At 40.9% G+C, this 26,824-nt stretch overlaps 1 protein-coding gene, 1 long non-coding RNA gene and 1 pseudogene across 2 annotated transcripts; 2 read left to right on the top strand and 1 right to left on the bottom strand.

The window, feature by feature from the left end:
• Nucleotides 1-2,221: 2,221 nt before the first annotated feature.
• On the top strand, nt 2,222-9,559 carry LOC143854590 (uncharacterized). The gene is made up of 2 exons (XR_013237551.1): nt 2,222-4,245; nt 8,979-9,559. It is a non-coding gene; the product is annotated as an uncharacterized LOC143854590 (long non-coding RNA).
• A 2,191-nt stretch (nt 9,560-11,750) lies between these two features.
• On the top strand, nt 11,751-13,031 carry LOC143854860 (pentatricopeptide repeat-containing protein At3g62890 pseudogene; annotated as a pseudogene).
• Nucleotides 13,032-14,588: 1,557 nt separating this feature from the next.
• Nucleotides 14,589-24,752, bottom strand: LOC143855043 (putative phospholipid-transporting ATPase 9). The gene is made up of 12 exons (XM_077365211.1): nt 24,504-24,752; nt 23,527-23,965; nt 20,714-22,062; nt 20,459-20,569; nt 20,038-20,314; nt 19,862-19,950; nt 19,192-19,300; nt 16,928-17,128; nt 16,700-16,825; nt 16,493-16,591; nt 16,218-16,409; nt 14,589-15,603 (listed from the first exon to the last, which is right to left on the bottom strand). Exons 2-12 carry the CDS (start codon nt 23,917-23,919, stop codon nt 14,935-14,937), a joined length of 3,615 nt encoding a protein of 1,204 aa, XP_077221326.1. The 5' UTR covers nt 23,920-23,965; nt 24,504-24,752; the 3' UTR covers nt 14,589-14,934.
• Between the last annotated feature and the right edge of the window lie 2,072 nt (nt 24,753-26,824).

Raw genomic sequence — 26,824 nt, 5'->3', positions numbered from 1 at the left:
GGGGGATCCAAAAACTCGGTTAGACAAAGATAGAACACTAAACCTAAGAGTTCAAACTGCTTAATGCTCTTGAGTTACATAATCGACTAGCTTGATGGGAGCATATTGGGATCTTTGGGAGCATCTTAGGCAATTCTTATTTGGAACCTTCTACCATGATCCACCTTCGGAGAGCGATACATTTGATACCTCAAGTTTTGGGCCCTCTCCTCCATTGTCCTCTTGCTCAATTGGGATCGAATTGACTAGATGATGCTCATCCGCCCATGATTCCTCTTTCAAGATTCTTTCCTATGCTGTTTGTCTCTCCCTGATTCATCGTCAGAGCGAATGATTTCGAAGGATTGGTAGTAATCTCCCTTCCATATTCATTGTTGAGTTGAATTCCTTCACTCACCCTTTTTATTTCTGGATCCTCAGTTTCTGTTGGGTCGTCTTCATTATCTGAGGAGTACTCCGATGAGTGATTTTCTTCTTCCCCTAATTCCTCATCTTCAGAGGTGCCTTCTTCACTGCTGGTGGTGATAGTGCAAGCATTCTGATGCCCTGCTTCCTCTTCGGTGTCTTCAAGGATTGCGTATGTATTTCTGAGGCGAAGCATTGCAAAATGCTATCTTTTGGGGGAAGCTCTTCTTGGCAATTTCTTGGGAGTTGTTCTTCTGGAATTGGTGTGTCTTGAGTCTTGTTTTCTTCTATGTGAGGGGTTGGGTCTTGCTCTAGGGAGGGGGTTATCTTTTGAATTGGCCTCCTTTCCTTGGCATCCTTTTGGACAGGTGTCCATTCTCGCCTTTGGGTCTTCTCTCTCTTTCCTTTTCTCTCGTATCTTTCAGACAGGATTTGATTTGGGGGGGGGGGGGGGGGGGGGGGTGGGGGGGGGGGGGGGGGGGGTTTGAATGATTTGCAGATAGGGCATGGTTGGCGTTTCCAATCATATTTGATGGGTTGCAGCAATGGCCCTGTCGGAGTATTTATCAGGATGGAATCTGTGACGTGGGTTCCATCTTCTACTTCGACACGCAAATTCTCGCGTAGCTGAGCCTTGCAGCTACGGTAGTCTGCGTGTCCAAGTACATCAGCTTGCGGATTCCGCTGGCAATCTTGCTCAGACTGTGCGAAGTCCAGAATTTGAGGTGGAGATTAGGTAGTCTTACCCAGATAGAAACTGAGGAGAGGTTGAGCTTCTCAGGTGAAAGATTCGTGGTCCATCTTCAGAAGATAAGGGGTCGACCTCCATAGTTGAGGTCATTGCCTTCCATAAAATGAGAGTAGTCTTCAGTGTTGGAGAATTTGAAGAGAAAAAATCTATTGGCTATGGCAAACAACTAAAGCTCCCCATTTCAGCTTCCACTTTCTGGTAAGGGGCTCTTCTCAAGGCAAGAAAATACGGCCGCTGGCCGAGAAATTAGCCAACCAGACAATTTGTCCATGTGCTGGTACCATCTTCAAAGTCCTCTTCTTCAAATTCGATACATGTCTCCCCTTCTATATTTGAGTTGGGTTCGATGAATTCCACGAGGGGGAGGGGTTCTGTGAATGTATCTTAGCAAAAAGGGATCTCCAGGACATTTGGTTCTCAGGTATAGATGCGCTTTTAGTTGGTTGATTGGAGCTTGAGGGAGGAAAAATGGTTGATGGGGTTATCTTTTTGAAGTTGGCTAGTTCCTGATTGCCACAAAGGGCGATTCTGGGTCTCACCACTAGACCACAAGGAAGTCAAGTCATTTGTTTCACTTTTGCTAGTCTGGATGTTGCCATGTCGGGTTGGTTTTTAGGCATCTTTTTCCGGTCTTGGTTTTCTGCATGCTGTGGCTTTTTTCGGGGGACGCAAGATACTCCGAGGAGAGACAAAAAAGGATTAATTTAACACTGCCAACTTAAATACGTCGGGGGTAATAAATTCACCCGTGAAGCCACAACCAGTATATTACTTTGTACAACCAGTTTTTAACTCTCCCTCTACCTCCATTACAAAACTTTTGTACCCTCATCTCCCTCTCTCCAACATGCACCGTTGGTGGGGCCCAACAGTTTAAATCTTAAGCCCCATCCATACTTATTCACAATCAGTATTCTCTCCACACCCCTCTCCCTCCCCTCTTAGAACAGGGCCCAACAATCTATGGTTTAGATTTTTGAAGAAGGTGGACGCCACAAGTGTATTTAAAAAAAAAGAAAAAATCACTTGGGCTTACTTTGTTCAAAGACCCAAACCGTTCATTTGTTGCCACCCAACGTAAATAGGCGCCTTGCCTTAGAAATATCTCCGTATGATGATCTCAACTCTTCGATCCGTTGAGAATCATATATGGTGTCGTTGTATTACATCAGAGGGTTAGGATCGTCGAGATGATTTTTGGGGCATAGCCTACTTATGTTGAAGCTCAACAGATGAACAGTTTGGATCTTCCAACAAAGTGACCCTATGAATTTTCTTAAAAATATGCATTAATTGATGCACGCATGCAGGTGAGGTGAGCACCAGTGTGTCTTGCGTCTGTTATTAGGTGAGCATGTATTTCCAAAAATACAAATGAAGTACACATTGTTTGAAGATCCAAATCCTTCAGCTCTTCAACTTTAATGTTACTAGACTCTGCCCCAAAATTCAGCTCGATTGGATGATCCTATCCCTATTCTTATAGATAAACTGCACCATATAGAAATCTCTATTGATAGAGGTAGGATCATCCGATGGAGATGATTTTTGTGGTATGATGTATTTACGCTAGGGCCCACCAACTGAATGGTTTAGATCATAGAACAAGGTGGGTCCTGCTCTATTTTTAAAAGATACGTGCACATCCGTACTTACATATTTATTAGATAATTTATTGCTGCTCTTATTCCAATATCCAAAACATTTCATTTGATGTAAATAGGCCTTTCTGTGGAAATCATCTTCATGCTCCGACCGTTTGGCAAGGGGTGGCAACGGGTTAGGGCGGGGCCGGATGTTGCACTCCCCGTCCCCGCTTCGGGGATGTCGGGGAATCCCCGTCCCTGCCCCTCGGGGAGAATTTAATCTAATCTAATACAGAGAGAGAGAGAGAGAGAGGGTTGTGCTGTAGAGAGAGGATAACTACTGGGGCTATAAAAACTTACTTTTATAAGTAGTGGTTGTATAAAGAACTCGTATAAAATTTAGGGTTTGATGGGATCTAGAGAAGGGAGAGGGAAGGAAAAAAAAAAATGGATGAAGCTATCTTACTGCAACGGAAAGAGAAAATCAGGAGGATCTGGTAGAGCCGAAGCATTTCAAAGAGGTGGGTTTTGGAATTTTTCTGAGCGGAAGATGAGAACTTGGTATAATCGAAGCATTTCAAAGATGTGGGTTTTCTGGCTCTGGAAAGTAGGAAATATAATGTGGGTTTGCTCCTTCAACACATTCCTATGAGATATTCTTTCCCTTCTTCTTCCCACGGTTTGTTTTCTTTCCTTTTCTTTTCCTCTTCAGATCTGCTTTCCCTTTCTCCTCTCTATCTCTTTTTATTTTTCTGTTTCATCTCGAAAGAAGAATCGTGGGAAGCAATATCGTTGGAACCCACCAACTCCGTGCTCGTCTCCCTCCTTTCCTCTGCCGCTCACTTCCGGGAAAGAAATTGGGTGTGCCATTACTAAACATGTATGCAAATTCTATGCACTCCATGTGTTTGACAAGATGCCTCAACCAGATGCCCCGCTTATACAACCATTTGTTTGACGAAATGCCTCAACGGGTCACACCCGCTTATATCGCCATCATTTTGGCACTAGCCAACCACGGGCGAGGCGCGCTCCACCTCTTCGGAGAAATGCCTAACTCCAGATTGATGTCGGACCGAATAACGTTCGTCGTGGTTCTAACGGCGTGTAGGTAACCAGATTGGTTGAGGCTGGTCGTTATCATTTTGTACTAAAGAGGAACGGAGTGTAGGGAATACATGATGAAATTCGCGAAGACATGAAACATATAAACGGTGAAACTAGTGAGTATTGAAAGAGAAGATAGAGCTGATGACAACGAAGAATACCTGGTTGGAGAAAATGACCAATTCCATGGGAGGGATGTATTACCTTGCTGCTTCCATCACCAATCCTACCCATTCTCCTCTCCTCGATCTTATCTTTCTCGACCAGCAACTCTCTGGTCGAGAGAGATAAGATAGATGAGAGGAGAATGGGTAGGTTTGGTGATGGAAAGTTGAAGCAGCTCTTGTTTACCTTTAGCCTAAGCATAGCTGAAGGCTTGCGCATTTCAGCAGCAAGGTAATGCGTCGCTACCCATGGATTTTGTCACTCTCTCCAACCAGATCTTCTAAGTTATCATCATGTCTACCTTCTCTTTCAATACCACTAGTTTCACCATTCATGTGTTTCTTATCTTTGCGATCTTCTCTAAATTCCATTCCTCTTTTGTAATTCCATTCCTCTTTAGTACAAAATGATAACGACCCGCCTCGGCACTATATAGCTGATGATTTTGAAACTTGAGCCAAGGTGGTTAAAGTGGATAGGAGTTACAAGCCAGAAGAAACTACGCAGTCCCCTCCGTAGCCTGCTTGACCTGCTGTATTTGTTGTGCCAAGATAGTCTTTTGTTTGTTTAGTTGGGTTTATGCGTTGTTTATCATTTTGTTTGTTGTATTGTTGTGACCCAACCTGTATTGGGGTGAGAAAATTCCCAAGTGCCTGAACTCCTGAAACCCTGGGTAATTTAAGGAACAATATTATTTTTGAAATGGTAACGAGAATCAATTTAGGAAATAGTATTGTGATCTTTGCATGTTTCTGTGATGTTTTAAGATCATTCATGGTTTCTCAACTCAGCCCGTACTTGGATTGAAAATAAATTATTGACAATTTAACTTGTGGAAATTGTCTATTTTTACTTCTCATATCATGAAGCGAAAGTACATAATATTTGCATTTGGCTTCCAGCTAGAATCCTTGTGTTTCCAAGTCATCTTCCTCTTCTCTATCTCACTTTAAGCACAAGTCGTCCCAACAAAGGCACCCCTTCCCTACAGAGGCTTGAGTATGATTCCCCCACAAACAGTCCCCTCTTAGACAGAATTCATAAAGAAGCTGCATATGAACAAGAATCAAGAGAATAGATTCCGTGAATATGATGACCAAGGGCGCTCGTGGTTACAAATGCCTCATTCGGCACTGGCGCAGCAACCGAATGGGATCTGCAGAAATGATTAAATGGTTGGTTTTGAATCGTGATTCCTATCAGCAACTAAACAACAAGCTGCAATTCGCCACCCAAGCTATAGTTTCCAACCTTATTCCGCCCCCTCATTTGCCAATTTGTCCATGCCTTCATTTGCTGTTCTCCTAATCCTATTCTTCACTATGAGGGTGGCTAATCTTCAAGGGCCTTTCAGATTGTTGGTTGCCCAAGCAAGGAATCACCTTCAATTAATGAGGGGCCAAGGTGAGCAATCACTTACCCCTTGAGACCCTATAATGAGGTTTGGTTTTGGCTAATGACTTCATTTAAGTGACATATTCACCCATCCTGAATAAGACGGCATCACAGATAATTCCTTCAATTCCTGTTGGTTCCAGCTTTTGTTTTTGAGCTCCCATCAAAATTTAACTTCTAAAATTTGAACCTACGTTCCTCAGATTAACTATTTTGTCCCATCAATCTTCAAAGTATTTTGTCGTATTCAATAAATAAATAAATAAAAACTGGTAATATTTGTTTTTCGGTTGAGCTATACTCAAAAGAAAAGAAAAGAAAATTTTTGTTGGTCTTTGTTTATGAATGGGCAACAGAGAACCTCATAAAAAGTTGTTGGGTAATGAAGAAAGGTTCCCAATCTCCTTTTGTGCTAAATAGTTGCGGGTGAAAACACGAGGGAGGGACTTTAAGGAAGAGAGAGTATAAGGGCACTGGATACCTTTGGACGATCCTAAGTAGTTTGAAGTCCTAGCCTAACGAGCTCCATTAGTCCTGAGGATTTTGGTTAGGTATCTAACATTTAACATTATGTCTAATGGCCCGCCTTGTGTTGAGTTACATAACCGACGATTTGTGAAGAGGGCTTAGGGCTACCTAGAACAACCAAAGCAAGATTGGCGAGAGCGGACGATTTGTTAAAAGGGCTACTTAGAAGCAATGTTTTAAATTGCGGTTTCGGTCTTCACCGAAACTGAAATTTCAGCTGAAATCTGATGAGATCTTTTAACGGCTGTTTTTATCTTGTAAGATTCCTAAAAATTTTAGTAATTTTGGCTGAAATTTTGGGATAATATTAAATAATTATCAAGAATCGAGATTTTTGGGTGAAATCCCTTAAATTTCGGAATAAGCGAAATTTCCACCTAAATTTCGAAGTTTCTCTCGAAATAAAGTAACTTTTCGAGTATTACCCATTTCGATTTCGGTCGAAATATGAACCTTGCCTAGAAGTTAGAACAACTAATATAAAAGCCGTCACAAAATGGGCCCTCAGAGATGGTCGATCCTGGCGACCTCTCACCACTGATGCCTTTAAACCTAAGGGAGAGAGAGAGGGCATTAATCGGTGGAAGATTCTGGATAGAGTTAATCTAGGTGGAAAAAGGCATTAATTTAGTTGGCAAAATCCTATAAGATAGGGAAGATTCCCGATTTTCATAGAAGAGGGGATAACTTTATGAAAAACTCTGGCCCTATTTGGTTACCTCATGCATTTGTATTTTGATTTGGATTTGAGTTTTGGATACGAAACACATCAATCATCTTCATGATCATGTTTTAAGAGAGAGAGAGGGAGGGAGGGAAGTCTCGCTGCTGTCGGAGCAACGTCGAGGAGCAGCGATGGTGAAGGAAGTTGCCACAAATGTTGATTTTCAAATAATGTCTCGCAGAACAGATTTGAAAATCAGAATTTTTTGCACTTTGTAGCTGATTTGGAAATCTAAGGATCTGATCGAGTTCAAAATATCTACTAAATCCAAACCTAAATATTGTTGGTATCCAAACGTGGCCTTATTCCCTAGATTTTGAAATTTTCATGGATTTCAGGGGGGACAATTGCCCCCCGGACCCCCCTTGGTTCCGTCCCTGCCACCAACTGAATGGTTTAGATCATAGAGCAAGGTGGGTCCTGCTCTATTTTTAAAAGATACGTGCACATCCGTACTCACATATTTATTAGAAAATTTATTGCTGCTCTTATTCCCATATCCAAAACCTTTCATTTGATGTGCCCAATGTAAATAGGCCTTTATGTGAAAATCATCTTCATATGATCATTTTAATGCTCCGACTGTTTGGATCATCGTATGGAGATGGATTTTGAGCAGGGCTCATTTACTTGAATCACGTAGGCATGGGGTGGCAACGGCCGGATGTTGGAAAAACACACTAAGGTTACCCAAGGAGTCGAAGGAGACATAGACAGGGGGCAAGGGGTGGCAACGGCCGGATGTTGCACTCCCCGTCCCCGTAAAAATTCCCCGTCTCCGCCCTGTGGGGAGAATCTAATCTCCATCCCCGCTCCACACACTACTAGGAAAAATTCCCCACCCCTTTCCCGCCTTTCTATAATAAAAATTTCTACTTTTTTTTAATCTGATTCAACACTTATTAAATAAGAATCCAAATTTCTAAACAAAATTATAACAATTTATGGGAAGACAGCCACTTATAGGGATATTTATGTAATTTTAGAGATGAGGAGTGCGGGGCGGGGCGGGGCTAGAGGCATCCCTCCCGTCATGTCCCCCACTTCGGGGAATTTTGCAATCCCCGCCCCTGTACCCGTCCCCCGCTTGATTCGGGAATCCCGGGGCGGGGCGGATCCCCCTTTCGGTGGGTTTAAGTGCCAGCCCCGCCCCACTTGTACAAGTGTTGTACTAGAGAAAGAGAGAGTGGGTTGTGCTGTAGAGAGAGAGAGAGGATAACTACTGGTGCTATAAATACTTACTTTTTATAAGTGCTGGTTGTATTAAAACTCGTACAAAAGCTAGGGTTTGATGGGATCTAGAGAAGGGAAAGGGAAGGAAATAAAAATGGATCAAGCTTTCTTACTGCAACGGAAAGAGAAAATCAGGAGGATCTGGTAGAGCCGAAGCATTTCAAAGAGGTGGGTTTTGGAATTTTTCTGAACGGAAGATGAGAACTTGGAATAATCGAAGCATTTCAAAGATGTGGGTTTTCTGGCTCTGGAAAGTGGGAAATCTAAGGTGGGTTTGCGCCTTCAATAGATTCCTCTGAGATATTCTTTCCATTCTTCTTCCCACGGTTTGTTTTCTTTCTTTTCTCTTCCTTCTGTTTTTTTTCCCTGTTTCATCTCAAAAGAAGAATCGTGGGAAGCAATATCGTTGGAACCCACCAACTCCGTGCTCGTCTCCCTTGTTTCCTCTGCCGCTCCCTTCCGGGAAAGAAATTGGGTGTGCCATTACTAAACATGTATGCAAATTCTATGCACTCCATGTGTTTGACAAGATGCCTCAACGAGATGCCCCGCTTATACAGCCATTTGTCTGACGAAATGCCTCAACGGGTCACACCCGCTTATATCGCCACCATTTTGGCACTCGCCAACCACGGGCGAGGCGCGCTCCACCTCTTCGGAGAAATGCCTAACTCCATATTGATGTCGGACCGAATAACGTTGGTCGTGGTTCTAACGGCCTGTAGCTAGCCAGATTGGTTATCATTTTGTACTAAAGAGGAACCGAGTGTAGGGAAGACATGATGAAATTCGCGAAGACATGTGGTGAAACTAGTGAGTATTGAAAGAGAAGATAGAGCTGATGACAACGAAGAATACCTGGTTGGAGAAAATGACCAATTCCATGGGAGGGATGTATTTCCTTGCTGCTTCCATCACCAATCCTACCCATTCTCCTCTCCTCGATCTTATCTTTCTCGACCAGCAACTCTCTGGTTAAGAGAGATAAGATCGATGAGAGGAGAATGGGTAGGATTGGTGATGGAAAGTTGAAGCAGCTCTTGTTTACCTTTAGCCTAAGCATAGCTGGCATTTCAGCAGCAAGGTAATGCGTCTCTACCCATGGATTTTGTCACTCTCTCCAACCAGATCTTCTACGTTATCATCATCTCTACCTTCTCTTTCAATACCACTAGTTTCACCATTCATGTGTTTCTTATCTTTGCGATCTTCTCTAAATTCCATTCCTCTTTAGTACAAAATGATAACGACCCGCCTCGGCACTATATAGCTGATGATTTTGAAACTTGAGCCAAGGTGGTTAAAGTGGATAGGAGTTACAAGCCAGAAGAAACTACGAAGTCCCCTCCGTAGCCTGCTTGACCTGCTGTATTTGTTGTGCCAAGATAGTCTTTTGTTTGTTTAGTTGGGTTTATGCGTTGTTTATCATTTTGTTTGTTGTATTGTTGTGACCCAACCTGTATTGGGGTGAGAAAATTCTCAAGTGCCTGAACTCCTGAAACCCTGGGTAATTTAAGGAACAATATTATTTTTGAAATGGTAATTAGAATCAATTTAGGAAATAGTATTGTGATATTTGCATGTTTCTGTGATGTATTAAGATCATTCATGGTTTCTCAACTCAGCCCGTACTTGGATTGAAAATAAATTATTGACAATTTAACTTGTGGAAATTGTCTATTTTTACTTCTCATATCATGAAGCGAAAGTACATAATATTTGCATTTGGCTTCCAGCGAGAATCCTTGTGTTTCCAAGTCATCTTCCTCTTCTCTATCTCACTTTAAGCACAAGTCGTCCCAACAAAGGCACCCCTTCCCTACAGAGGCTTGAGTATGATTCCCCCACAAACAGTGCCCTCTTAGACAGAATTCATAAAGAAGCTGCATATGAACAAGAATCAAGAGAATAGATTCCGTGAATATGATGACCAAGGGCGCTCGTGGTTACAAATGCCTCATCCGGCACTGGCGCAGCAACCGAATGGGATCTGCAGAAATGATTAAATGGTTGGTTGTGAATCGTGATTCCTATCAGCAACTAAACAACAAGCTGCAATTCACCACCCAAGCTATAGTTTCCAACCTTATTCCGCCCCTTCATTTGCCAATTTGTCCATACCTTCTTTTGCTGTTCTCCTTATGTGCTGAATTTGAGAGGGTCAGCAATGCTAATCTTCACTATGAGGGTGGCTGATCTTCAAGGGCCTTTCAGATTGTTGGTTCCCCAAGCAAGGAATCACCTTCAATTAATGAGGGGCCAAGGTGAGCATTCACTTACCCCTCGAGACCCTATTATAAGGTTTGGTTTTGGCTAATGACTTCATGTAAGTGACATATTCCCGCCCGTCCTGCATAAGAGGACATCACAGATAATTCCTTCAATTCCTGTTGGTTCCAGCTTTTGTTTTTGAGCTCCCATCAAAATTTAAACCTACGTTCCTCCGATTAACTATTTTGTCCCATCAATCTTCAAACTATTTTGTCGTATTCAAAAAAAAAAAATTAAATTGTTAATATTTGTTTTTCGGTTGAGCTATACTCAAAATTAAAGAAAACTTATGTTGGCCTTTGTTTATGAAGGGGCAACAGAGAACCTCATAAAATGAAAAAATACAAGAAATATTTTTTCCTGACATGATAAGAACAAGAGGTGGTTCCACTAGGAAAGTTAGGTAATGGAGAAAGGTTCCCAATCTCCTTTGTGCTAAATAGTGCTGGGTGAAAACAGCAGGGAGGGAGTTTAAGGAAGAGACAGTATAAGGGCACTGGATTCCTTTGGACGATCCTAAGTAGTTTGAAGGCCTAGCCTAACGAGCTCCATTAGTCATGAGGATTTTGGTTAGGTATCTAACATTTAACATTATGTCTAATGGCCCGCCTTGTGTTTGAGTTACAGAACCGACTATTTGTGAAAAGGGCTTAGGGCTACATAGAACAACCAAAGCAAGAGTGGTGAAAGCAGACGATTTGTTAAAAGGGCTACTTAGAAGCAATGTTTTAAATTTCGGTTTCGGAATGCATTTCGGTCTTCACCGAAACTGAAATTTCAGCCGAAATCTGATGAAATCTTTTAACGGCTGTTTTATCTTGTAAGATTCCAAAATTTTAGTAATTTCGGCTGAAATTTTGGGATAATATTAAATAATTATCAAGATTCGAAATTTTGGAATAAGCAAAATTTCGTCCTAAATTTCGAAGTTTCTCTCGAAATAAAGTAAATTTTCGAGTATTACCCATTTCGATTTCGGTCGAAATTTAGAACCTTGCTTAGAAGTTAGAACAACTAATATAAAAGCCGTCACAAAATGGGCCCTCAGAGATGGTCGATCGTTGCGTCCTCTCACTGGTTTAAGGAAGTTTTTCATCAATACTAGAGATTTTGGTCCTGTAGTTAGAAAACTAACGAGTTAGGGGCTGTTTGGATATGCGGATTTTAGAATCCGGGATTTCTTCAAAATTGTAGCTAGGAGACAAGAGCAGAAGCGGACCAGCCATCGATTTTTACTTCTCATCCTTCTTTCTGTCAGCAAGAGAGTAGCAGATCCTCCTATTTTTTCAGGTTTTAGAAATCTCAGGATGCAGGAGAGATTCCTAAAACCTGGTTTTCTTACTTAAAATCCAAGAAACGCTGCTAGGACAGCGGCAGCAGCTTGATCATGAACCATCTTTTACACTGTTTTTAAACTAAAAACCTGGATTCTCAAATCCGCGTATCCAAACGGCCTCTTAGGCTTTATATTCAAGGAGGTGGAAATATCGTTTCCCCATTCATAGAGGAGGTAGGTTAGTTATAAAAATTTCTCAAACGGTCCTCACTTATGCCTTAAAACCTAAGGTGAAATGACACTTTGTAGATGGTTGGTCCCATCAATTCCTCCTCCACCTTCGCATGGAACACCTTCCTCCGAACCTCTCTCCCACAGCAAGCCCTCTCCCTCTACACCCACATGCTACGTTCCACTGCCCCTCCCAACAAATTCACCTTCACCTTTCTCCTCAAATCATGCTCCACTAACTCAACTCCGCATTTTGTCAAACACCTACACTCCCATCTCCTCAAGTTCGGCTTCTCCTCCGACCCTTTCCTCCAAACTTCCCTCATCACACTGTACGCCGAAGCCGGCCTCATCAAAACATCTCGCCAAGTGTTCGACAAAATTCCCCACCCAGACATTGTTACCTATACCGCCCTTGTCTCGGCTTACGCCAAGTCCAACCTCCCCGATGAAGCCCGTCACACCTTCGAACAAATGCCTGCTCGTAATGCCGTCTCGTGGGCCGCAGTAATTTCGGCCTACTCTCAATCTGGGCGCCACTGGGATGCCTTGGCATTCTTCCAAGAAATGCAGCACGCCCGCGTAGAACCCACCAATGCTGCACTTGTATCCCTCCTCTCCTCGGCCGCGCACCTCGGTGCCCTTCAGGAAGGAAATTGGGTTCGCCATTACATTAAACAAAATGCCATTCCTCTCACCGCCACCCTCAGCACCGCACTCCTAAACATGTATGCGAAATGCGGGTGCATTGAAGAGGCACTCCATGTGTTCGATGAAATGCCTCAACGAGACGCCCCCGCTTATACTGCCATGATTTTGGCACTCGCCACGCATGGGCGAGGCGAGCAAGCTCTCCACCTCTTCGAAGAAATGGTTAGCTCCCGATTGACACCGGACCGAATCACGTTCGTCGGGGTCCTAACCGTCTGCAGCCATGCTGGGTTGGTTGAGGCGGGTCGGTATTATTTTGTACTGATGAGAGAGGTGTACAAGATTACTCCGGGAGTAGAACACTATGGTTGTATGGTTGACATTCTTGGGCGAGGTGGGTTTGTTGAGGAGGCTTGGAATTTGGTTGAGGGGATGCCAATGGAGCCCGATGCCTTTGTTCTCAAGAGTTTGTTAAGTGCTTGTTTGAAACATGGGCAAGTAGAGGTGGCAGAGAGGGCTGCTAAGAAGTTGATAGAGCTGGACGTGGGCAATGCGTCTTCGTATGTGCTGTTAGCGAATGTATATGCTACTGTGGGCAGATGGGTCGATGCTGAGAGAGTTCGGAAGTTGATGAGAGATCGAGGGGTGCCGAAGGCGTCGGGGAACAGTTTAATTGAGGATTTTCCTTCATCCGCAATAAAAGTATGAAGAAATTATATTAGAAGTAAGAAATATCATATATGGTTTATATGGTGTTGTTTAGTAAATTTTTTCATGCTAAGATTGTATTCATTTCCATCACTTGATGATTGGGTTAGGTGGGTCAATTAATCAAGCTTGGTCGGGTTGGGTCTTGGCCCATTAGCTATTGAGTTTGGCTTGGACAGACCACAATTCAGCCCACTTGCGCCCCGACTCAATCATATCTCCAATCTCTAATTGGTCATGAGGGTGGCCTAGCTCTAGTATCAGTTACAATAACCAAAAAGATTAGAATTTCATATATAAACACCAGATATAAGAAAATTCCAGCTTCCTTTAGACAGGAGAATGGAGACCTCTAACAAATAGAAGCAGTTCAGTTTAGGAAAGGGAAATGCAAAAATCATAGTATCCAAAATTCAAAACAATAGCTTGATAGTCTGGCAGTTTTCAGTTGCTTAACCTCTTCTAGTTTTCAGTGGCGCCTTTTGAGAAGACAATCTTTTCATCTCATCAATAAGAAGCCGATTGTTGAGGCAAAATTAAGAGCGTTTCTCCAAGGTATTAGACTATCAGATGCTAGCATCCTCAGTAGGCTGACAGTAGAGGGAGATTCGCTTAGTGTGATAAGGTGGATGGACTGTAGTAATCCCCACCCATCAAGATTTGTCGACCTAGTCGATGAGATCTAAGATAGACTTGCGGCATGGCCCTGTTTGGTTCGCTGGGAGAGTTGTGGACGTAGTAGTCAACAGGGAGGTGACAAGGATGGGAGATGTGTAGAGTTGTCTAGAGGAGAATAGGGGAAGAGCGGTAGCGTGTTTGGTAGTGCGTCAAACCTCTAGAAGAGGTGAGGAAAATAAAGGGGTGCCATTACCAAAATAGATAGTAGAAGAGAGATAAAGGGAAGAGAGAGAAAGAGAGAAAAATGTAATGATTACACAAGACAACGCATATTCTACTCTTCTCCCTTTTAAAATCCACCAAAATGGAGGTTTTTGGTTGGAAGATTAGTAGGGGTGACAATTCCGCCACATAGGCGCCACCTTTGATGTCCCCTCCATGTCTTGTAGACAAATGGAATTTGAACTCAAATTTGGCAACCAAACAACATCTGGTGTTCCATATTCTGGAAAATGCCCAGCCGTCTTCCACATTTTTTTCAACTAAACAGGGCACATGTGAAAAGATTGGCGAATAGCATTGCAGAGTCTTGCTCGAGCGGGTGTTATGGAGATTTTTTATTTTTTTCAGCGAATAGCATTGCAGAGTCTTGCTTGAGTGTTTTGGAGATTTTTTATTTTTTGCCTCCTTGATTGTTGTTTTTCTTCCCTTTCTGTCTGTTATTTATTTGCCTCGATCATCTTGGTCGTGAGCTTTTCCTAATATTTCATTCTTGCCATAAAAGAAGAAGCTGATTGTTAATGAAAAAAGGCATCCTGAAAGATCAAGACCCACCATGACACAGCCACCTGTTTCTTTGTATCTTAAAATCTGTAGCAAAAGAAGATTATAATAAAATCCAAATCTTAAAAGAGAAACTCAAAGGAGAGGGGAAAAGTCTGATTGAAACTATCTAAAACTGGATTGGACTTCCTTAGTTGATATGTATGTCAGAAATACAAAATGAATGTTTGATAAATTAAAAAAAAAATGTCCCCTTGAAAGGCCTATAATCAAAATTTACAACTTTTGGGGCTTGTCCTGCCCGCCTCACTAATAATACAACAGAACACATCCCCTCTCTGGAAGTTTATCCACAGAAGGCCATGATAACAGCTCTGTCGAATTTGATGTCAACATTTTTGGCCCATAAAGTAGAAAATGAGCCCATTTCTTACCGCCCTTGGGAGGAGTGATTCCATGAAACCACTGTGCACCACGTTCAACAACTGAGCATCCTCCTAAATCAAACTATATCAGTGACCCTCAAATGATCAGGTGATTGTTTTGAATTATGAACCTTGTGTTTTACATTTCTGATTTTCGCTTCCAAACGTGCTGTAAAACCAACTGTCGTTGTTTGCAAGGATCTCTGCCTCACCATTTGACAGTACTTAGGGTCGTCAGATAGACCTTCCAGTCTAATCCATTGTATCATTCCATGATACATGGGGAAGAAGCGCATTTGTATCGCAGCGTATGAAAAGTATGGGATGAGGCTAGAGATCACAACAAAGAGTGTGAGAAGCCAGTAAGAAGGAGCAGGAGCACATCCTTCAATGAAGACCATATAGGCATTACTTGACAAGGTTGGAGATAGGGCGCCGTACGCCAAAAGGAAAATATACCATAGGGCGATGCCTCCCCACACAAAGATGTGCTGAATCAATGTGAAGTAGCTAACGGAAAGAGCCATTTGGCAGTTTACAACCCAAATGACACACGTGTAGAGTGTTGCCCCAAGAATTTCCATTTCGACAACCTCTCCACCTTTACGGAAGGCTTGGTGCTGAAATGCGTTGGTGCAGAAGAAGAAGATGATGAAGGAGCTGATAACCCCATTGACCATCCAGCCGAGTATTCGTAGCCAACTGAACAGAACATTTTGCACACCTTCTTGGTACAGTAGAGGGAACTGCATGAGAGATAGAAGTGATCATTTAGTCCATTTCATACAGTTTATTCAGAACATGTTAAGCTAGCATTCTTAATATGCAATTAATTCTTTAGAAGATTAATTTTGATAAATTACAATTTAAAGGTATGATTTTAAATAGTTTCCATGAGTGTGCGTGCTTTAGTTTTCTTTGCATTCATATAATTCTAGACACATTTGTAGAGCTAGAAGGGCATCTCTTGTCCAACCAGAACAGAGGGTAACTAGATAGTGTAAATATAAAATCTGATGTCATTGTCAAAAGAATAGAAAAATATGAGGAGTTATAACTTATAACATTGAAGAAAAAAAAATCTGTATAAAAAAAGAGTACTTGTTTTCAAATATTTACAAAAAGCAGGAAGCTGCATGATAGTCACTTGGAGCAAAATTTAAATATTTATGAAAGGCAGGAAGCTGGATGGTGGTCACATGGAGCAAACTGTTTTCATGTTTAAAAACTTTTTGTCATTGTTGACCTCCAAACTTGAATTTGACAATATATTTAGAGTAGATTTTCAAAATAAGACACTTGTCTTTCTAAGGAGTCTACTTCCATATGAAATACTAAAAGAAGTGTTGGTTTGTAGTACCTTCAGACAAAATCTTGCAGAAACATCTTGGTCAAATACCCCCAAAGCAAGTACAGGGAGCGAAGTGAAGAAGACATTGTACAGTGACAAATACCATTCATTATACACTGATTGTCCAGAAAATGATGCATATGCCTCAAAAAAGAAGAGAGTAAGACCGAATGTAATGTTCTTGTAAAAGAAGTAGCATATCTGCAAAACATATTGAACACATCAAACTCAATTCAATTTGTGAAGAGAATTACAGTTTAAAATTACAGGAATGGAGTCTGTACCATTGATGAGATCCTTCTGTAACACCAATGTCCATGTACGAGCAGTAAACGCTCCAGAAATCGGAACTGGGCAATTGCAATGTCACTTGACATGACAGCCTAATATCACATAGTAGGTGTAAAAAAGGTCAGAAATAAGCGCGATTAACAAACATGAAAAAGAATGAAAAATGCAATATAGATATCATGAAGGCATTTTGTGTTCACCTGCATTCCTTCAACACCGCTGATACCAATTCCAATATCAGCTTCTTGAAGCATACCCACATCATTGGCCCCATCACCAATTGCTAATGTAGTCTTACGTGTGCCATCTTTAACCAGTCTCGCAACCTGCATTGTTTTCAGACACAGTTCAGATTCCTTAAGGACAGGCATTAACTAAAGAAAAAAAACCAAGGAGGGCTACACTCTAGAGAGATTATGTGCACTCACGAGGGCTTTCTGTTTGGGTGATGAACGACAGCAAATAACAGATGCGCAGCTGATTGCCAAGTCTAAGAACATGTTCTTGACATCATCCTCCAGAGCGAAAGACAGTGACTTGCCATCAATGATCAAAGCAAATGCATCTCTTGATGAAATAAGCTGTGACTTTCCCTCACTTAGCTGATGGACAACACTTGCCTTTGAGGCCTGAAAAGATAAGAAATAATCCCTATAGATGTTATAATTGTCCATGGATCGTAAAATCAGATGAGATGTAGACGTTGATAAGGGATCAAATAATAAAGTCAGGCGACTTCCAAAGTAAATCAGGATAAGAAACCAAAGTCAGATTAACCTATTTTCTTATTGTTCAGTTGTGTAAAGTCACTAATCAACATGGGCCTACATTTAACAAATGGTGTTGGTTAAAATCCCAATTACCAGCAGCTCTACAATCTGAGAGAGTGAGGAAAGACCTTTCCAACTTGAAATGAAAACCAAGGCACCCAAACCAAATAAAAGATACATGGATTTTTAATTTATCCATTAATATATTTGAAGAAAATTTCATTAAAAATATCCACCAAGGCTGATAGTAGAGATACAAGAATACTGGAACTAGTCCTGATAACCAAATAGTTGCAATGATCTCATACTATTCAATCCACCTAAAAAATGGTCCATCTAGACTGCATCTGCTGTATGTCCGAATCTGCACCTTCCCTAATTGCTGTGACCATGTGTTTCACTTGAATCCAACAGCAATTAGGGAAGGTGCAGATTTACATCTTCCTTGTGTTTGGGTAGTCTAATGTGTTGGTTTTTTATGTTTTTCATATATCCAGAGATGTTTTTGGTCACCACATTTGTGCGATGTACTGACATGTTGGGTTTTTAAAGCCTCCCATTTTCAAACCTCACGTCAGTGTCCATGTTAAATGGGCCAAATATTCCAATGGCATGGCTATTGATAGAGAAATAAGAGCATAAGTGTGACATCAAATTGTCGGTTCCTTAAATAGCAACTCACTAACTCCAAACCACAGCACAATTTTCCAATGCTGAATTAATTATGCAAATCTTGGATCTAGTATGATGGTGGCAAGTTTAGGAGGCCCAATGAAAGGCTAGCAACGCTAGGACCAGCTTGGCATTTCCAAGCTTTAGTGAGACAGCACAGCAAACCTCAGTCCCTTCTCGCTCGGCTTGAAGTGCTCATACCATTCTACGGGAAAAGAATTACCAAGAATTAGGAATCATGGAACGTGAAATTCCAATTACAATGTGAAGTCCACCAAATTAGTTACACCTAGGGGTGCAACCTGGGTCGGGCAGAGGCCAACCCCAACCCGACCCGACCCGAGTTCCAACCTGACCTGAGGAACCCTTTTTTGCCAACCCGAACCCGACCCAACCAGAGTTCAACCCGAGAATTTAAGCTTAAAAAACTAAAAAATTATTAAAAATGTCGGGTTGACTCGGGTCATGTTGCCCAAGCCCTCAACCCGAAGCCGACCCGAACTCAACCCAACCCGACTTTTTTCTGGGTTGAACTTGTTCGGTTCGGGTTGAGCCCACCCAAGTTGCACCCCTAGTTACACCTTGTTACTGAGCAAAAAATTGTATCAGTGTCAGATGCAAACTCAAGGTGTTAGAAGAGGCAAACTCGGTGAAACTGACAGTCATACTTGAACAGTTACAAAGATCAGTTCCATTTAAAATGTGGGTGTACACACAACACACACATATCTCGATATAGATATGTACATATTAGTAATAAAAAAATTATCCAAGAAATAGAAATACATTAAAATTTGAGGTGGAGTATCAAGCATACATTTTGATCATCTTTATACAGATTACATGGTCACTAGTACATGTTTCAAATTACGCTTGAGTATAGGTGCAATGTTAGTACTGTAGATCTGTTATTCACAGATCAAGCACATTTAGTAAGTTTTGTATATCAAGCTCAGTAGTCACTTGTTGACTTAGTACAAGGGTTTTTTGTCATTTAATCATCATTGCATGTTTATAAGTAGTTAATTGGGCTCTGGTTATTATAAGTCACATTAATTCAGTTGCTCTTCACGATTAACCAATGATATTATAAGAAAAAGAATACAATAAAAAATGCAATAGCTTGAATGACGTAAAATTCGTATTCTTCTTTTACTGTTTTTAGTAAGTTTTCTTCATCATTTCAAAAAAAAAAAAAAAACCTAAGAATTACGTATAGAGAATACAACATAGAAGGAAATAGTTTTAACCTTTGCAATGGCATCCTTGTCTCCCTCTTTCTCCAATCCTATAATTTCTGGTGTCTCCAAATTGATAATTATCTGTTGCATTCCTTGTCTCAGCAAACTACATGCAAAGCTGCAAAATTTAACGTCTGTCAAAAACATGTAAACAAACGGAAGGAGAATCAATCATATATAAGACAATATGTATTTTCAAGAGATATAATGTTAGGTATCTTACCGATACGCCAAAAGCTCCAGAGCTAAAAAAAGCTCCAGAGCTGATGGAACGCGTTAGGCAAGGCCCTTTAAACCTGCCCCTACCAGGCTGGGTCCCACCCAGTTCCATACCTAGGCGGGCCCCCACTTAGGACCATAACATACCACCACGCTTCCGCACCCGCCGTCCTCGGCGGCCCACTCTGTGACGGCTTTCACTCTGGCCTTTTTTCCAGGTCGCCCTTTTCACAAGTCGCCCCTTCCGTGACTCGAACACGGGACGTGGTGGCTGCTCTGATACCAAAATGTTAGGTGCCTTACCGATATGCCAAAAGCTCCGGAGCTAAAAAAAGCTCCAGAGCTGATGGAAGACGTTAGGCAAGGCCCTTTAAACCTATCCCATACCAGGCTGGGTCCCACCCAGTCCCATACCTATGAGGGCCCCCACTTAGGACCATAACATATAACAGAAGCATACCCAATATTGATGGCCGTCTCCATCTTATCTCCGGTTAAAACCCAGATTTTTATCCCGGCTTGTGCAAGTTTGTCAATGCATTCAGGAACCTGAAAATAAGAAAGAAGAAAATCACTTCCAAACTATACTTAATTTGTAAAATGTTTTACTTAAATGATTTCTTAAGATGCACCCACGCCATTTTGCAGTTTGTCCTCAACAGCTGTGGCACCAAGAAGAACCAAATCCTTCTCTAACTTCTCTGCCACTTCATCAATGTTTTCAACTCGATCTGCACTGACCGAGTTCTTGGCCTCACCAAATTCCTTCTCAAACTCCTTATATTCTTCCTCGGAGAGTTCTCGATATGCAAGGACCAAGGTTCTCAAACCTGCATCAGCATACTCGTTCAGGTGATCCCTAGTCTCATTCTCAAACGCCCTTCCATTGTCTGCGAGCCTTTCAAACATGACGCTGTTCATAAAACATATAATGGACATTACAGGACAGAGCTAATTGGAACTAAAAGACTTATATATGAAGAGTTTAATCATGCCTAAATTGTTTATTAATATCTAGTAACCCGGAAAGCTTTAGTAAGTTGTGTAGCTCACAAACCTGTCGGCACCTTTGGAGAGTAGCAACAACTGGCCCTCCTGATTTCTTACTATCACAGACATCCGCCTTCGGGAGCTGTTAAACTCTAAGATATTCAAAAGCCTATAGGATCTGCAAAAAGGAAATAGTGGCTAAACACACGGACTCTTTAAGTTGTTACATTACCTTGAGCATAATAGATTAGAATGACACACCAAAAAAAACTCATAATTGAAACATTTTTCTTTCATGGATGAACCAAATGAAAATTTTTACCTTTTAACTTTCATACCAGACACGGGATCCAATTCGTGTAGTAAAATACTTGTCTGTGTCCTCTGGTAAAATTCAAAGCCAAGTTCTCTGGAAGCAACAACAAAGGCCGCCTCATCCGGTGATTCAGCTTCATACGAAATTTTACCGGACTCTTCATCCACTTCAGGAATAGCTGTATGGCAGATCGCCATTACACGAAAGAACTTTTGAATAACATCTGAGTGAGCCTCATCAACCCAATTCCCATTCATAATGCGTTCATCCTTTAAGTTAAAACCTTTAACTGACCGGGTTGTATCTCCGTGATGCTCTGAAAAATCCTCAATTTCTATCTCTTGAACCAAAGTTGAACCTTTTTTTCTGGCCATCGCCTTCTCTACCTCTGTAACGCCACGACCATAAGCCTTTCCAGCCACAGAACATTTGATGAACTCCATGGAATTACAGGTCAGCGTGCCAGTCTTATCTGAGAGTATCGTGTGAACTTGACCAAGCTCCTCATTCAAGTTGGAAGTGCGGGCCCGTGCAGGCTTGTCTGCCTCCTCAAAATACATGTGCACATCTTGATTGATGAAAATGCTCTGCAAAACTTTGACAATTTCTATAGACACATACAAAGAGATGGGAATCAAGTAGCTATATAACATCAAGCCTGTCAGAAAATGTAGTAATGCCGCAAGAGGTGCTCTTTTAGGATCAAAGAAAACAGTACTGTGATCCGGTCTTAGATACCATCGTTTCATTCTGTCATTGTGTAGATCATCTCTAGTTGCTATTCCAAAGAAAATCGATCCAACACTGGACATCAAAACCACGATGCCAAACAAAAGATAGATAATTTTGTCCATTCGTCTCTCGACTTTGCTTCTCTTTGATGGGGGATCTGTGGAATTTTGGAGAACTTTCGTATCATGACCTGTGAAGATCACAGCGCCATAGATATAGTCCGTGTTACGGAGTTTTGAGTCCCTCAGAAGCAACTGTTGAGGTGTAAGAGGGTCCTGTTGCTCTTCAAAATCCATACTTCCAACGAAAGTGTATAGGTTTGCATTTGGATCTTCACATTTAACTAATGCGTTGAAATTCTGGAAGCTAGTATCATCATGTAAATTGGAAGTAGACTCTAATGCTTGTTTTAGTTTCAAATTTGTCTCGCCATCAAGGTTCATTGTCTCAACATAGCAGATAGCATCCTCGTAACTAGACGAAAGCAAGAGAAGGTCAGCAGGGAAGAAATCATCCTTTTCCACCTTTACTATATCTCCAACTTTCAGATTCTTCCATTCAGTATTATCAAAACTGCCATTGCCGATGTGCACTTTAACCTTCCGATTGTTGACCTCAATATCCTGAAAAAATTTCCACATAGTAAATTTTGGGTCGTAGTGCATTAGCATGATTATGTAACAGAATAAAGAAGGTAGAAATCTGAATCAGGAGTTCAAATATGCACAAAGGTTATTCATAAATCAACCTTAAACTACAAAATAGTTGACAATTTTTCACAAAGTTCATCAAAAGATGGGTCTCCTGAAACAATCAAAAGGGCACTGGAATATAATAAGCTCATGTTTTTATCTAGAACCATCTCTCACAACAGAGTCAAGTTGTTGTGGATCGATAAAGAGTATACTAGAAATTAGTAATAAATCTTGTGAAAACTTTTCTTCTTCTTTTGTAAGTAGTCAATTGAGTATTAAATTTTGTCTCGCGTTTCACATGATGGCCAAATTTCCAATTTGGTTTGTCAAGAAATCAATTGAGTCATTGAGAGACTGGAGTAAGTTGGTTGGGTTTGATGATATGATAGGCTAACATGAATGAAGCCAGAGGTGAGCACAGCCTCTGCAACATACATATACAAACCCTCAGTTTATTTATTGATTTTTTTTGGCCAAATTTTAAAGAGGCAGATCCTTTCAAAAGAACATAGCACCTAATGAAATTCAATAAGAGAGTACTTTCTCCCTGAACATGCCCTTTCTAAGCTTAGATTTCCCTTCTGATCCAACAGAAAAAACAGAGATGCTATCTTGCAGGAAGACCTGGCAAAGTCTTTCATGGATTCTTTTAACAATTATTCAAGGTTCCACAAACTCCCTTGAGAAACATTGATAGTAAAAGGATTACCCAATTGTGACTAAAAATCAATGCAAAATCTAGTAATCTTCACTTCAAAATGAATCGAATCGACTATAAGGTTCGAGATTTTTTTTATGTTTTTTTTTTTCGAAATGGTAGAAATATTACTAGATAAAGGGGGCAAAACCCCAGCGACCAAGATGATCAATACACAGATGACAAACATAGAACAAGAATACAAACATCTCGGGGAAGAAAATAAAAAATCTCAAGCCTCTCTCTTGCAGCACCGCCTCTAGCAACTCTACCGGCATCTAATTTTTCGCATCTTCTAACATGCTGCAAGGAGATGGACGATCCTGCCGCCTAGTCTTGGATCTCATCAATCCAATGAGCAAATCTCCAAGGATGAGAGGAAGACCCCTGAAGCCAATGACATTGAGGGAGCCTCCCTCTACTATTTGACGATCAAGAAGTTTGGGCTCAGTGAGCTGAAGCCCGTGAAGCACCGCTCTAATCTCCACCTCTTCATCGAGATTTTTTTATGTTAGAATGAGACAAGTGGAAATTTTATCATGATCATGTTGAACTGCAATTCAATCTAGAGATGTCCTCACATCAAGCACAAATCAGTAGAATAATCCTCTAATTTCAATACCAAAAAGACAGTGTTGATAAGAAACATTGAAACAAGTAGAAGTACTAGTAATACAAAGGGAGTTGAAATGTACCTGTTGGTTCCTCTTCCAATCTTCGACGGCCTCCTTGGCCATGGTAGCACCAATTACAACAATCAAAGGAAGGAGCGCGCTAACAGGAGAGTAAGGAGCCAGAGGAATGAATGACAAGCAGCCAACAAGAAGGAAGTATATATTGGCTACCCTCCTAAATTGCTCAAACAAGGATTTGAGTATGAAAGTGGCCAATGTATACTTGGTTGTAGAAACATAATTGTCGCTGTAACCGCGAATTTGAGCTTCTACGCATTCAGGTTCATTGCAGAACACCACCCGCGAGAAACCCGGACCGCCAATCTGCGAGTGGTCGTCTTTGAACGACGATTTCCCACATGTGAATGTGTATATTTTTCTGAAATTGACAGTCTTTTTCCTACCACCAGTCATCCTCTATACCATGAATTTCACCACACCTGAAGAAAATTGATAAAACCTACAAAAGAAAAAGAAAAAACTGCTCCTTCAGAACAAAAACCTCCCTATAAAGGCAACTTCAATCAGTGAAAACCCCAAAATAGCACCAAATCCTAGATCAAAACCCAGAAAAGTTCCCAACTCAAAACCCAAAACTCAACAGAAGTACAACAGCTTCACAAATAAAATCACAAAAGTATAAAAATTCCCAGTTTCCCACAACACAATAATAGCTCCAATGAATACATATTCAAACAAAAAAAATCACAAAAACCAACCCCCGCCACCAAATCCAATATTTACTATTTAGAACAAAACCCAGAAACCAACCACTCCTTAAAATCTCAACCCACTACTCAAAATCCATTCATTCATTAATTTCACAATCCCAATTAATGTCTATAAAACATTACCACATCTGTAACCAAAAGAAAAAAAAAGTCTCCCCTTATGTTTATCTTCGAGATGGGAACGTAACATTAGATTTTTTTTTTATGGTAAACAATGAAAATTCAAAAAACAAGTAATAGCAGATTTTCCCATAAAAAAAACCCTGCCTTTTCTTCCTCAGAAGCTTCTTTGAAGGAGAAGACTGAAAAATTATATATAAAGAAAGAGAAGGGAGAAGAGTTTTGATTAAAATAAGTTAGTTGGGACGAGGAGAATGGTTTAGATTAGAGTTATATGTGATTAGCAATTGCAAATATGGATTTAATTTTTTTCTTGAGGAAGGGGTTAGGATCCAAAGAGGAGGCGGAATGGCGGGGAAAGAAGTAGTAACATGTTACCCACATGCTTCCAATATTTTCTCCCCTCTCATAAATACGTTTCCTCTTTCTTTGTCTTTCCTTTTTCATCTTTCATCTTTGTTGTGAAATTACCAAAATACCCTTATGGGTTGTAGATTTTTCAAAAGGGGGTCTTAGTATTCTTCATGGGATTTGCTAGGGACCATCGCGGAAAGCATTTTGAGGATCGGCTGTTGCATGATAGAGGAGCCACTTTGCAACAGATTTTGTCATATTCATTTATTCATCCTATGTGGCTATGCTCTCGTGCAACAGCCGGTCCACGGAATGCCTTCTGCGATGGTCCGTAGCAAATCCCATTTTTCATGGAGTAGAGTGGGACCCACTTCACAGGGATGATCGAATCCGTTCATTTTTTTTTTGGGCTGCAATGTAAGTAGGTTGTACACATCGTAAATCATATCCATAAGATAATCCTAACTCTCTGATCTTGAGGTTTTTAAAATATGCAGTGTCCACAGATCGGAGTGTTGGGATCATCTTATGGAAATGATCTACGGGGTACAGCCTATTTACTCTGTGGCCCAATAGATGAACGGTTTGGATCATTCTACGAAGTGGGACCTACTATACTTTTCTGAAAAAATACTGGATTTCATAGGGGGGTATTTTAGGAAAATGGTTTAAAAGAGCCTGTAAATTTGCATTCTAGAAGCAGATGTATTTTCGGAAATAAATGGTACAAAAAATTATTTTTCATATCTCTTCAGATTTTATGGATGATATTTGATTTTCTTTAGATTTCTTCGATATTTCTAATTAAGTTTTGGTATTTCCACCCCCAGGTTGGAGTCTTCTGCTTGACTTCTCAGTTTCCTAGAAGGGTCTTGTAATATAATAGACACCGGTATAAGCCTTTAATTACAATAATGGCAGTTCTAGAAGAAATTAGTTTCTCTCGTATTGGGCCAATTCAGGAGCCTCTCGGGCTGTATTTGGAGGGGTATATTCGTTATTCTTGAAAACTGCACGGCATATATTTAGCTACTGGATAGTTACAGTCTTACAGACTGGCGAGGAGTTCTAGAAAGAGGTGGGGTCCGGTCAGGATGACACGTGTCAATCTCCCAACTGCCCTTAATGGGAAGAAGTGAAGAGTTTGTTCGGATGGGTCTGATTGGGTAAACATGAATTAAATATTAGGAGTATGGGCTTTTAAGAGCATTCATTTGGGAAGTAAATGCATAAGATATGGGAAGTGAATTATTCGCCCTCGCTTCTTCCCCGGCCCACCCCTCTACTCTATACAACTGTTCATGATATTTTTATGCTACAAGGGGTGGCCCAGGGAAGAAAACGAGGTTAATATTATAAAACTCTATAGAATGGGTACTCCTGGTTTATTTTATTTTTTCTTCTATTAGATTATACGAGATTTTATATTGATAGCTATTGGGGGGATTGTAAGAAGTTATAAGATATTCACCCCCCCTTTCTTCACTGGTCCACCCTCTATTGTATTTATGACTATTTTTACACTACAGAGGCGGCTCAGTGAAGAAAAGGGGGCGAATATATCAATCCCCCTTAACTCTATAGAATGAGGATAGCTACTGGGGGGAATTGTAAGAGGCTATAAGATATTGGGAAAGTGATATATTTGCCCCCTTTTCTTCCCTCGGCCACCCCACCTCTAGTGTATTTATAATTACTCTTTTGAACTACAAGAGGGCTAGGAATTGAACCTTTAGCTCAATGGTCAAGGCTTCGTTCTTCAACCTAGAGGTCGGATGTTCAAGGAAAAACTACCAAGCTGTCCAGCAAGCAAAACTACATTGTTAAAAAGATTTTAAACAGACTATCAACATAACAAGAGTTGAGGGTAAAAAGATTAGAATACTCTTTTTGTAACAAATCTTGGCTAAATTTTCTCTCTCTCTCTCTTCTCTCTTCTCTCCCTCTTGGGGTATTTTTTTTTTGCACCAGACAAAAGTAAGATTTTATCAGTTTCTACTTTCTACAATGTTATTTTTATTTCTTTCTTTACTAGACACCCACTACCATAAAAGAAGACACCCACTAGCTTAGAGGTAAATGATGGAGAGGTAAGAGGAAGAGCTTGGCCCAAT

This window comes from Tasmannia lanceolata, unplaced genomic scaffold (genome assembly GCF_043159265.1).
Source record: "Tasmannia lanceolata isolate RefF3 unplaced genomic scaffold, GAP_Taslan_0.1 ptg000020l, whole genome shotgun sequence".
In the NCBI taxonomy this organism is placed as follows: Eukaryota; Viridiplantae; Streptophyta; class Magnoliopsida; order Canellales; family Winteraceae; genus Tasmannia; species Tasmannia lanceolata.
This window is presented reverse-complemented; position numbering and strand designations above follow the sequence as displayed.